Source organism: Vitis vinifera, chromosome 15 (assembly GCF_030704535.1).
Source record: "Vitis vinifera cultivar Pinot Noir 40024 chromosome 15, ASM3070453v1".
Taxonomy (NCBI): domain Eukaryota; kingdom Viridiplantae; phylum Streptophyta; class Magnoliopsida; order Vitales; family Vitaceae; genus Vitis; species Vitis vinifera.
This window is the reverse complement of record NC_081819.1, coordinates 5173377-5185654: the sequence shown is the minus strand read 5'-3', so window position 1 is coordinate 5185654 and position 12278 is coordinate 5173377. Positions and strand designations below refer to the sequence as shown.

At 40.2% G+C, this 12278-nt stretch overlaps 1 protein-coding gene across 1 annotated transcript; it reads right to left on the bottom strand.

The window, feature by feature from the left end:
- Positions 1-455: 455 nt before the first annotated feature.
- On the bottom strand, positions 456-1667 carry LOC104878040 (vegetative cell wall protein gp1). Its single transcript, XM_059743011.1, has 3 exons — positions 1299-1667; positions 1105-1194; positions 456-536 (listed from the first exon to the last, which is right to left on the bottom strand). Exons 1-3 carry the CDS (start codon positions 1665-1667, stop codon positions 456-458), a joined length of 540 nt encoding a protein of 179 aa, XP_059598994.1.
- Between the last annotated feature and the right edge of the window lie 10611 nt (positions 1668-12278).

Here is a 12278-nt window from a genome sequence, read left to right as displayed (position 1 = left end):
GGGTGGTGCTAGGGCTAGGCAGAAGGGTCTGCCTCTTCAGTAGGTGCATCAGTTGGGGCTTGGGGCTTTGGAGGATGAGACTCTGAGGGATGAGAGTGTGGCACTGCTGGAGTAGAAGTGGAGGGCTCTACAGCTGGTGGCAGGTCAAAATGAAGTTGGAGCTGCCTTAAGATGGCAGCTTGTTGAGCCTGAGTGGCCAACATCTGCTCTTGGCATGCTCTAATGGCTGCCATCTCTTGAGCAAGACTGCTCTGAGAAGCTGTGAGAGTCTCCAATGCACGACACAACTCTCTATATTCAGATATAGGAATGGCCATCCTCGGTTCAACTGAAGTGGATGGCTGATATGAAGCTGGAGCAGCTGGTGGAGCTCTAGGAATGGCAAGAGCAGCAACTGTTATACCCTCAGGTATGTGTCGTGGGGATGCTCTCCTTGCAGCTGGCTGTGGTGGCTCTTACTGATCAACTTTATAGGTCGTCATGTTGTTCCATTTATCAAGAGTGAATGGCTCACGGCAAATGCGCTTTCTCTCCAACTGAGGCTCAGAAGGATATCCCAAGTGCTCCAGAATTTGGCATAGCAGCCTTGGAAAGAGGAGGGGAATGCAATCAGCCCTATAAAGCTTCTTTCTGTGAACCTTCTCTTCGAAATAGAGAAGGGCTGCCAGGATCAGATGATGAGGCCCAAAGAAAAATCCTTCTGACATCTTGTACAGGGCTTCTAAGAGGACTCCCCTTCTTTGAGTCCAATGCTGCAATGGGTAGAGATTATGACGCAAAAATGCATCAATGAGAAACATGACTGGAGGAATCTCCCCCCTCAACAGATGTGATCGATTTGCAGCTCCTCTGGAAATGGTGCGCACCATCTCCAGCTCAGTAAGATTGGTCCAAGCTCTAAAATTATCGAATTGGGTTGGCTCATAGGGAATTTGCAAGGCTTCATCTATATGGCGTGCTCCCAATATGCCATGCCTCCCATCGATAGTGAAATGAATTAAAGTTGGATCCCTGACCTGGTTGGTTGTCATGGATTGATAGAAATCCATGGCTATCCGAGGGTAGAAAAAGTCTCTCGGAGTCAGCAAGTGCTCCATGTGGTACCTTCTCAGCAGGTTGAATGACTGTGTAAGCTCTGGCCTCACTTCGAATGCCGCTATGTCGAAGCACAGCTCGGAATGGAATGGCCGAGCTCTACAATCCAAATTTCCCTCAATTGGGGGCTGAGTTAGCATTGGCCTCCTGATTACTTCTTCCGGAGCTATTTCAGCTGGAATTTGGGGCTCGGGAAGTGGCACTTGAGGCTCCTGAGATTTTTCTTGCGGCGCCGGAGATGGCACCGGCGAATGAACTGGCGAAGATACCGAAGAAGATACTGGAGAGGAAACTGGTGATGATATCGGAGATGGAACCGGCGACTGCTCTAGTGACTGGTCAGTCAAATCGATGGGCTCTGAGCTCTCAACCCTTGGTCTCTTTTGCAATGGCCGACCTCCTGACCTGGTTAGGTAACGTCTCACCGGCGGCTTTGGCGGCGCGGGCTTCACCGGAGGAGGAATTGGTCTTAACTGCGAAGGCTCAGGAGCAGGATCTGGAACTGGCTCCTTTCGCAGGCTTTTCTTGCGGCTCGAAGGAGATGAAGACTTAGCCCCTCTTGTTCGCGCCATTTTGGGTTACCGAAATTTGGCCGGAGCTTCTGATCGGAGAAGATGACCGGAGACTTGCACGGTGAGGCTCAAGGAAGAAGATGAACAGCCTGCGAGAATGGCGCGATCTGATTTTGAAACCTTTTTCGCAGCTCAAATGACCGGTATAAATAGGAAAAACGAAAGACTAGGGTCAGTTTGAGTTTCGCAGCAAAACGCCAATTTCGCAGCAAAATGCCATTTTCGCAGCAACTTCGCAATGCATTTCGCAGCTGCGAAATTAATGGTACTGTGCTGCGGAATGGGACTTTTGTTGCGAAATCAGGCTTTTCCTCTTCGCAATGCGTTTCGCAGCTGCGAAATGAGGGTTCCTGTGTTGCGAAGTGGCACTCGTGTGCCATACGCACTTTCGCAATTGCGAAAATTCTCGCAGAGAACTCCAAAGTGTTGCGGAATGGTTTGGCAACAAAATGCTCATTTCGCAGAAGTTTTCTTCAGCCTGGGAAATTTCACAGAGCTCTGTTTTTCCTCTGTTTTTACTCTGTTTTTGCTCCGATTTCGATCCGATTTTTTTCTTTCAATTTCCTTGAAATTTCTTCCACGTGGGATCATTTAAAAAGATTAAAACACACCTAAAAACATGATTTAAGATCAAAAACTAAGATCAAATGTATGGAAAAAACTTGAAAATTTACAAAATTTACAAAAATTTTGGACTGTGGTAAAACCACGTCTAGCAAACCCTTCTTTGCTTAGGCTTTTTGAGGCTCAAGGAGGTTGATTGCCTCCTTTTCTGGTTTGAATGGCTCCATGAATGGCTTGAGACGATATCCATTGACTCTAAAGCTGTCCTTGCCATTGGAATTCAATAATTCCACAACTCCATTGGGATATACTCGATGAATAATGAACGGGCCTATCCACCTTGACTTGAGCTTCCCAGGAAAGATATGGAGTCTTGTATCATACAATAAAACTCTTTGCCCTTCCTGAAATTCCTTGTTGGAGATGAGTTGGTCATGCCACTTCTTCATCCTCTGTTTTGCAACTTTAGAATTGATATAAGCATTATTTCTTAATTCCTCCATCTCATTAAGGTCTAGATATCTCTTTTCTCCTGCCTTGATCAAGTCCATGTTCAGCTTCTTTATTGCCCACCAAGCTTTGTATTCAACTTCCACAGGGAGATGGCATGCTTTGCCATAGACAAGACGATATGGAGACATCCCAAGAATAGTCTTATAAGCTGTTCTATATGCCCACAATGAATCATGAAGCCTAATAGACCAATCCTTTCTGTTGGAATTCACCACTTTCATCAATATGTTCTTTATTTCCCTGTTAGCTAGCTCAACTTGCCCGGAAGTCTGAGGATGATAAGGTGTAGCCACCTTATGCTTCACTCTATACTTGGATAACAAAGCTTCAAAAGGTTTGTTGCAAAAATGAGCACCTCCATCACTGATTATGGCTTTGGGCACCCCAAATCTTGAGAAAATGTTCTCTTTAAGAAACTTGAGAACCACCCTGTGATCATTTTGTTTACAGGGGATTGCCTCAACCCACTTAGAAACATAATCTACCCCCACCAAAATGTAAGAACTACCAAAAGACATTGGGAAAGGTCTCATGAAGTCAATGCCCCATACATCAAATAACTCAACTATTAGAATGGGGTTCATAGGCATTTGATTTCTTTTTGTTAGCTTTCGAAGCCTTTGGCATCTATCACAACTCCTACACATGATGTGGGCATCTTTGAAAAGAGATGGCCAAGTAAACCCTGATTGCAATACCTTCATGGCTGTTTTTTGAGAGGCTAAATGGCCTCCACATGCATTCTCATGACAATGAGATAGAATCCCTTGCTGCTCATCTTCAGGGACACACTTCCTCATGATCTGATCTGCACAATACTTAAAAAGAAAGGGCTCTTCCCAATAATAAGCATGAATTTTGGCAAAGAAGTGCTTCTTGTCCTGTGCATTCCACTCACTTGGAATTTCACCAGTTACTAAATAATTAGCAATATGAGCATACCAAGGAGTTTTCACTAGGAACATGAGTGATTCTTCAGGAAAATCATCATTAATAGGCAAGGGATGGGAATTATGTGCTATAACTAACCTTGAAAGGTGGTCAGCTACCACATTCTCCACTCCTTTCTTATCTTTGATTTGGAGATCGAATTCTTGTAACAAAAGAATCCATCTAATCAACCTTGCTTTTGCATCTTGCTTTGTCAATAAATACTTCAAGGCTGAATGGTCAGTAAAGACAATGATGAAAGACCCCACTAAATAAGCACGAAATTTGTCCAAAGCAAATACCACAGCAAACAATTCTTTCTCTGTAGTTGTGTAGTTCCTTTGAGCTTCATTTAGTGTTTTACTTGCATAGTAAATCACATAGGGCTTCCCATCTTCTCTTTGGCCAAGCACAGCTCCTATAGCAAAGTCACTGGCATCACACATCAGTTCAAAAGGTAATTGCCAGTTAGGGGCTCTCACTATTGGAGTTGTTGTTAAAAATTTCTTCAGTTGATCAAAGCTATTCTGACACCTTTCATCCCATATAAACTTAGCATCCTTAGCTAACAGCTCACAAAGAGGTTTTGAAAGACTTGAAAAACCTTTTATAAACCGCCTATAGAAACCTGCATGGCCAAGGAACTGCCTTACTCCTTTTACAGTTGTTGGGGATGGTAATTTGACAATAAGCTCCACCTTTGCTTTATCAACTTCAATGCCTTTTTCAGAAATGTTATGGCCAAGGACAATTCCTTGACGTACCATAAAATGGCATTTCTCCCAGTTGAGCACCAGGTCTTTTTCAATGCATCTGTGAAGAACTGCTTCCAAATTAACTAAGCATTCCTCAAATGTACCTCCATATACGGTGATGTCATCCATGAAAACCTCCATAATTCGCTCCACCATATCACTGAAAATACTCAACATACATCTTTGAAATGTAGCAGGTGCATTGCATAAACCAAAAGGCATTCTCCTGTAAGCATATGTTCCAAATGGACATGTAAAAGTAGTCTTTTCCTGATTTGCCAAATCAATTTCAATCTGAAAAATACCCTGAATACCCATCCAAGAAACAATAGAATGGATGTCCAGAGACTCTCTCCAGCACTTGGTCAATAAATGGTAATGGAAAATGATCTTTCCTGGTTACAGCATTCATCTTTCTATAATCAATACACACCCTCCAACCTGAAGTGAGGCGTGTAGTAATTTCTTCCCCTTTTTCATTCTGAATCACTGTGATCCCTGACTTCTTAGGTACCACTTGAGTAGGACTCACCCAAGGGCTATCAGATATAGGGTAGATGATTCCTGCTTGAAGTAGCTTCAGCACCTCAGCTCGCACCACCTCTTGTAGATGAGGATTCAACCTTCTTTGAAATTGACGAAATGGCTTTGCTTCCTCCTCCATATATATATGATGAGTACAAACTAAAGGACTAATGCCTTTCAAGTCAGATATTTGCCATCCTATTGCCTTCTTTCACCTCTTGAAAACTTCCATTAAACAATTCTCTTGATAATTGGTCAGAGATGAAGATATCACAACAGGACATTGCTTATTTTCTTCAATAAATGTATATTTCAGCTCCACAGGTAAAGGCTTCAGATTGAGTTTTGGAATTTCTTTTTCAACAGCTGCCTCCTCTTCTTTATTGAACAAAGGTAGAATCTCTTCTATCTTTCTCCAACTTTGTAGAGTAGCAAACACATTAGGAGATTCAGACAAACCTTCTTCAAAATCCACAAGACTTTCATTCAACTTGTCTTGCATATTTTGATTACAGTGTTCCTCCACCAGAGTGTCAATAATGCATAGCTCTTTTGGACCTTCTTCTTCTTCCAGAGTGATTTGCTTTTTAGAAATATAGAAAATATTGAGATCCAGTGTCATGTTACCAAAAGTAAGTTGCATAAGTCCATTCCTGCAGTTGATGATTGCATTTGAAGTAGCAAGAAATGGCCTTCCAAGGATGATAGGAACTAAATTAGCTTCCTTTACAGTAGGATCTGTATCAAGAACAATAAAATCTACTGGATAGTAGAAATTATCCACTTGAACCAATACATCCTCAATTACCCCTCTTGGAATTTTCACTGATCTATCTGCCAGAGATAGAGTGATTGCTGTTGGCTTTAACTCTCCAAGTCCTAATTGCTTGTAGACGGAATATGGAAGCAAATTCACACTTGCTCCCAAATCTAGCAATGTTTTTTCTACTATCTTTCCTCCAATCATAACTGAAATGGTAGGACTTCCCGGGTCTTTGTACTTCAAAGGAGACTTACATTGTAAGATTGCACTTACTTGCTCAGTTAAGAAGGCTTTCTTGTTTACAGTCAACCCTCTTTTGATAGTACATAAGTCCTTTAGGAATTTTGCATACGTTGGAACTTGTTTAATCATATCCAACAGTGGGATATTAACTTTCACTTGCCTCAATACTTCAAGGATTTCAGCTGCATTTCTAATCCCCTTTTTCTCATGTAATGCTTGAGGAAAAGGTGGAGAAGTTGATTTCTTCAGTATTTCTTCCTTCAGAAGCTCCTTCTCTGGAATTGCTTTCATTGTTGAATCAGAGTCCTTTTCTTCACTGATCTCACTCTCTTTATCTTCCATTTTCTTCCCTTTCTTTATCTCTTCCTCTTTCTCAACATGTGGCTCGGGTGTTGGCTTCTCAATTTTTTTACCACTCCTTAGAGTGATCAAGGCTTTAACATCTTTCACCTGTGATGATTCTCCCTCTTGGCTTTCCACTTCATGGACACCTTTGGGATTTTGGTGAGGTTGAGAAGGAAATCTTCCCTTTTCTTGCAGTGTATTCAAATTTGTAAGCCTTGATATTGAATACTGGATGTTATCAAACTTTTGGTTCATATCATTTTTCATTCCATCCATCCTTTTATTCAACATACTCTCTACTCTATCAATTCTTTGATTGACTTGAGCATTGGTGGTTTCTTGGTTTCCAACAAAATCTCCCACTACCTTGCTGAGATTAGCTATTGCTTGTTTAAGACTTGAAGATTGTTGAGATGGTGGATCCAGCTATTGGTACTAAGTTGCTCTGGCCTTCCATGAGAAATTTGGATGATTCCTCCAACTTGAGTTGTAGGTATTTCCATAAGGCGCATTGTTATTGGGCTTGAATTGTCCAACAACATTTGCTTGATCTCTAAACATTTCCCTTTCAGCTAAAATTGCAGGGCATTCCTCCACCAAATGTTCATATGATTGACAATTGGGACACAGCTTCACTTGCACTAGTGCTTCAGCAACAACTTGCACTTCATGTATTCTTTTCAGCTCCAGCTCCTCCAATCTTCTTGTCATAGCTGCCAACTTTGCTTTCATATCATCATCTTCTTTCAAGGTATACATCCCAGCCTTTGCATTGAAAGCATTCAGCTGAGACTTCATCTTTCCCACTTCTCCTTTAGTTGGTTCATCCCATCCCCTTGAAACTTCAACCACATAACTCAAAAAATCCATAGCTTCCTCTGGATTTTTGCTCATGAAATCTCCTCCACACATTGTCTCGAGGATTTACTTCATTGAGGAGGACATACCATCATAGAAATAACTCACCAGTAGCCAAGTATCAAAGCCATGGTGAGGACAAGCATTTATAGCTTCCATGTATCTTTCCCAACACTCATAGAATTTCTCATTCTCTTTAGCTGAGAAATTTGAAATCTGCCTTTTCAAGCCATTTGTTCTATGAGTGGGAAAAAATTTCTTGAGGAATTCAGCTTGTAAGTCAGTCCAAGAACGGATACTCCTTGGCCTTAAAGAATTAAGCCAAATTTTGGCCTTATCCTTTAAAGTAAAAGGAAATAACTTAAGCCTCATCAAATCAATTGAAGCTCCTCCCTCTTGGAATGTATTACAAACATCTTCAAATTCCTTGATGTGTGCATACGGATTCTCACTTTCCATCCCATGGAAAGTTGGTAGAAGTGGAACAAGATACGGTCTGATCACTAGCTGCTCTGTAGGGGGCACTATACATGATGGTGCACTCATACGAGGTGGATGCATATGATCCCTCATTGATCTGAATTCATTGAGATTATCTTGACGACCTTGGTGACTATGCTGATCTTCAAGTGTAGCTTCCATGATATTCAAGCTCAATTCAAATTCTTCTTTCTGAGGCATACACAACTAGTATCTATCTACAACTTAAATGAAAATAAAGGACAACAAAAGAAACAGGGCTACAACAACAAAATTAAAATAGGCTAAATTTAAAAGATAAACTTAGATTATGAATAAATAAAGAAAGAATGAGAATTAGTAAAGTGAAAGAAACGTTACCAACTTGTGATGAAAATCACAAGTGCTCAAAAATGGTATCACTATAAACTTGACATTGTCCCCGGCAACGGCGCCATTTGATTCATGCCCAATTGGTGTCTCAGCTGATTCGTGTTCAGCTGGTGCTCCTTGATTGAGGGAGTAATCAACAAAATTTATAACCTATAACACCATACACTAGGGTAGCAAAGAAAAAGCTACTATAGTATAGTGGCTCTAGGATCGTCCACTGGGAAAGATTAACAAGCTATCAATGATACCAATTCCAAGTGCATTGGTCTTGTTTCATTTCAAGGTTAGCTTAAGAAATAAAACACAAACTTTGATTGGTAAAGGTTTAGACTTAAACTAACTAACACAATAAGTAATAGGAATAACTTAGGAAGAAAAACATTCCTTGGAGAGTTAGGTTCACTGGGGTGGTTCCTCATGCAAAAGACATAGCTCCGGTCAGATGGTTCATTTCCTCGCGTTAGAGATTCAACATATAGTCAATTCTCTAACCAGTGTTGTACAGATACATCCTTCAATTAGATTTCACTTTAATTCTCTCACTGATGCACCTTGCAATGGTTTAAGCCTCTCACTAAGCCTTAACCATTCAAGGTGATCTTTAACCTTGGATTACCCGTCAAAAGCTCGCAAGAGATAACTAATGGATGTCTCCTTGGAGTCCAAAAGCTTACCAAGTGTTGGCTATTCTAGAAAATCCTACCCTAAAGTCACCTCCCAGAGGCTCGCAAGGGGTAAACTAGTGCATTTCCATGGTTGGAAATCACTTGCCTTACCAAGTGTTGGCCCAGGTGACTCCAAGGTGTTTTAAGTTAACTAAAAACATAGAAATCACTAAAGGATTTCACTTCCTCTTCATTATTAGCTAAAACCACAAAGCTTTGCATTCTTGCACTTGGAACCTTCCCCAGCAACCTTAGCTCCAAGGAATTAGAGGTTTAGTTACTCATTCTCTGGGGAAAACTCCTCAGAGAGTTCATAACTTAGTAATAAATAAAAAATACAAAGTGAAAAGGTAAGGCAATACAAAGAACTGAACTTTACTTGCTTACCCAAAACTTTACAAAAGGATCTCCTCCCTGAGAACAGGCTCCCGAGAGGTATATATATAAACATAATATAAAACTAATTATTACATAGATATTTTCTCTTTTTACTAACTTAAAAGCTAAGGAATCTTGTAATTGGTGGCTTACAAGGAGTATTTTGGGATTTAGACAACAAAAATCTGATGTAAAATATCTCCCAATGTCGGTAGCAAATATCGGGATGCTCCAGGAACCATTTCGCAAGAGAAAATGGCGTCTGCGAGATTTCGCAGACACTCAAGAGGGCTGCGAAATCATTTCGCAACAACATGCTATCTTCGCAGGGCTGCGAAGTTGGCTTCCACCTTGAGGTTCCCAGCTTCCCTCTCGCGGTATATGTCGGGCAACTTCAGAAGGAAATACACCCTACTGTACAAAAAGGTTGCGGAATCACTTTGCAACAAAAGGGTGATTTCGCAGCACTTTGCAAAATGCTTCCTTCAGCTCGGAGTGATTGGCTTGCAATGGCTGTAACTTCTTCGTTTCAACTCCGAATTGTGCACCGTTTAAAGCATTGGATTGTTGACTTCCTGAGCTTTGAAATGGTATATAGACTGATCAATTGGACTTCAGAAAGTGCTCCAAAAGTAGCTGCTACGACTGTCATCAAGAATATGCTTCATGGCAGATTCTCTTTACTTTTTCTCCTTGCAATCCGGGTTTACTCTTGGCAAATGACTTCTAAGCTTTGCCCAAGATTTCTCATAACTCTCCTCAGTCTTGACTTGCTTTGGTGATCAAATTACTAACAAAAACACCAAAACTTACACAAAGTGATTAAAATTGCTTTAAAGGATCCTTAACATGCCAATTGAGTTAAAAGGCCTAAACTACTACTCAAAAATGTTTAAAAGGATTAATTATAGGCTATCAAATAGCACTTTTTGAGTAGTAATCAGACATATTGCTAGTCCCTTAGCAATGAAGGAGAGAAAATAGAAATAAACAGTACTATAATTTACAACATCATACTGATAAAAAAACAATTTTCAAGTGGCATGATGATCTAACTCTCACATGGAACATTAAAGAAATAAAACTCAAACTTCAACAAGAGTTATCAAATAACTTGTGTAATCGCAATTCTTAAAGAGAAGGCATTATGCAAATTTAAGCTTTAAAAGAGTTTCCACTCCCAAAGGGTCAAACCTTACTCTTCCATAAAAATCTAAGTGTTATTTATCAGCTTCCGAATATAGTATGTTGAACTAATCTCTCCCCCAAACCTAGTTCTTTTTCAAAGCTTAGCAAACTAATCAACCTCCAATAGGCTAAGAACGCACCTCTTTTCTCAAAAAAAAAAATTCATTGTAGGAGTGTAAGGCTAAAGGTATTCTTTTCTAAATTGTCCATGTAACGGGGGTCCATCAATGACTCCCAACCAATTAAGGTTTAGGGCATCAAGCTTTAAGGATCTTTCAACCACTAACTCCTCGGATTTTACCCCGGACTTTTAAGAATGAATTTTAGTACCCAAGCACCTACAGTATGTTAAACTCCACCTATTCACCCTTGTAACGAGCATTGAGGTCGGTGACTTCCAACCAATAAAGGCTTAGGGCACCAGGTTTTAAAGATTTTCACCATATACCCCTCAGACCTTGCTCGAGTTTCAAGGCAAGCAAACATTTTTCTTTCTTTCTTTTTTTTTTTTCATCAAAGGCTCATTGGCCTTTTATAAGGTGTCCCAACACTATTAAAATGAGGTCAAAGGTACCAAGTCTAAAATTTTCCTAAGTCAAGAGGGAAATAGTTTTTCATCTTATAATCGGAACCTATTGTGCACAGTGTGTGAATAGCTCAAAGTTGAAGAACTAAGGTTGAATTCAATAGAAGTTTCAAAAATTCATCAATTTTAGTAAGAATAATACAAACTCTAAGTCAAGTGAAAAGACAAAAATTCAATTTCTCCTATTTCAATTTGAAAATTTTTCCTTAATAATCATGGAGAATAGAATAAAAAACTTTAAAAAATTTTAAATTTAAGCAAAAAGCAACTAAATTGCCTAAATAACTTAGCATTAATAACAAAAACTTCCTTCCTCAACTCTCCCCCCAACCAAGCTGAACATTGTCCTCAATGTGATAAAAGCGATTGAAAAATAGGGAGGAAGTGGTACTTCCTGAGTGACGTGGAGTGATGCTGTGGAAATGATGGCTCAGCTGACTCTCCTGTAGGAGGCTCTTGATGAGGCATAGGCTGATTAACAAAAGGAGGGGCCTATGATGGCTCTAATGAGCTGGGAATGGCATCAGCTCGGAACAGCTTCTTTCTGTTTTCTTGCAATTCCTCTTGATTTTAATCATTCAAAAAATTAAGTTACAATTAACATAATTTAAGACCAAAATTACAATCAAATAATTTACTAAACTTAAAAATTAACATATTCAACAAAATTATGGACTTTGGTGAAACCAAGTCCATCTAACCCTTCTCTGATCAGGCTTTTTGTGGATCAAGGAGGTTGATCTCCTCCTTTTCTGGCTTGAACGGCTCAAAGAATGACTTGAGGCGATGACCATTGACTCTAAAGGTGTCTATGCCATTGGAATTTAGTAATTCCACCACTCCATTGAGATGTACTTGGTGAATAATGAAAGGACCTATCCACCTTGACTTGAGCTTACCTGGAAAGATATGGAGCCTTGAGTCATAGAGTAGGACTCTTTGTCCTTTCCACAATTCTTTGTTGGAGATTAGTTGATCATGCCACTTCTTCATCCTCTATTTTGCAACATTGGAATTGATGTAAGAATCATTTCTTAATTCCTCCATCTCATTAAGGTCTAAGCACCTCTTTGCCCCAGCTCTGATCAAGTCCATGTTCAACCTCTTGATTGCCCACCAAGCCTTATATTCAACTTCCACAGGGAGGTGGCATGCTTTGCCATAGACGAGACGATAGGGGGACATGCCAAGAATAGTCTTATAAGCTGTTTTATATGCCCATAATGAATCATGTAGCTTAATAGACCAATCTTTTCTGCTTGTAATCACCACTTTCATCAGTATGTTCTTTATTTCCCTGTTTGCTAGCTCCACTTGCCCGGAAGTTTGAGGATGATAAGGTGTAGCTACCTTATGTTTCACTCCATACTTGGCTAATAGGGTTTCAAAAGGTTTGTTGCAAAAATGAGTTCTTCCATCACTGATTATGGCCTTGGGCACGCCAAA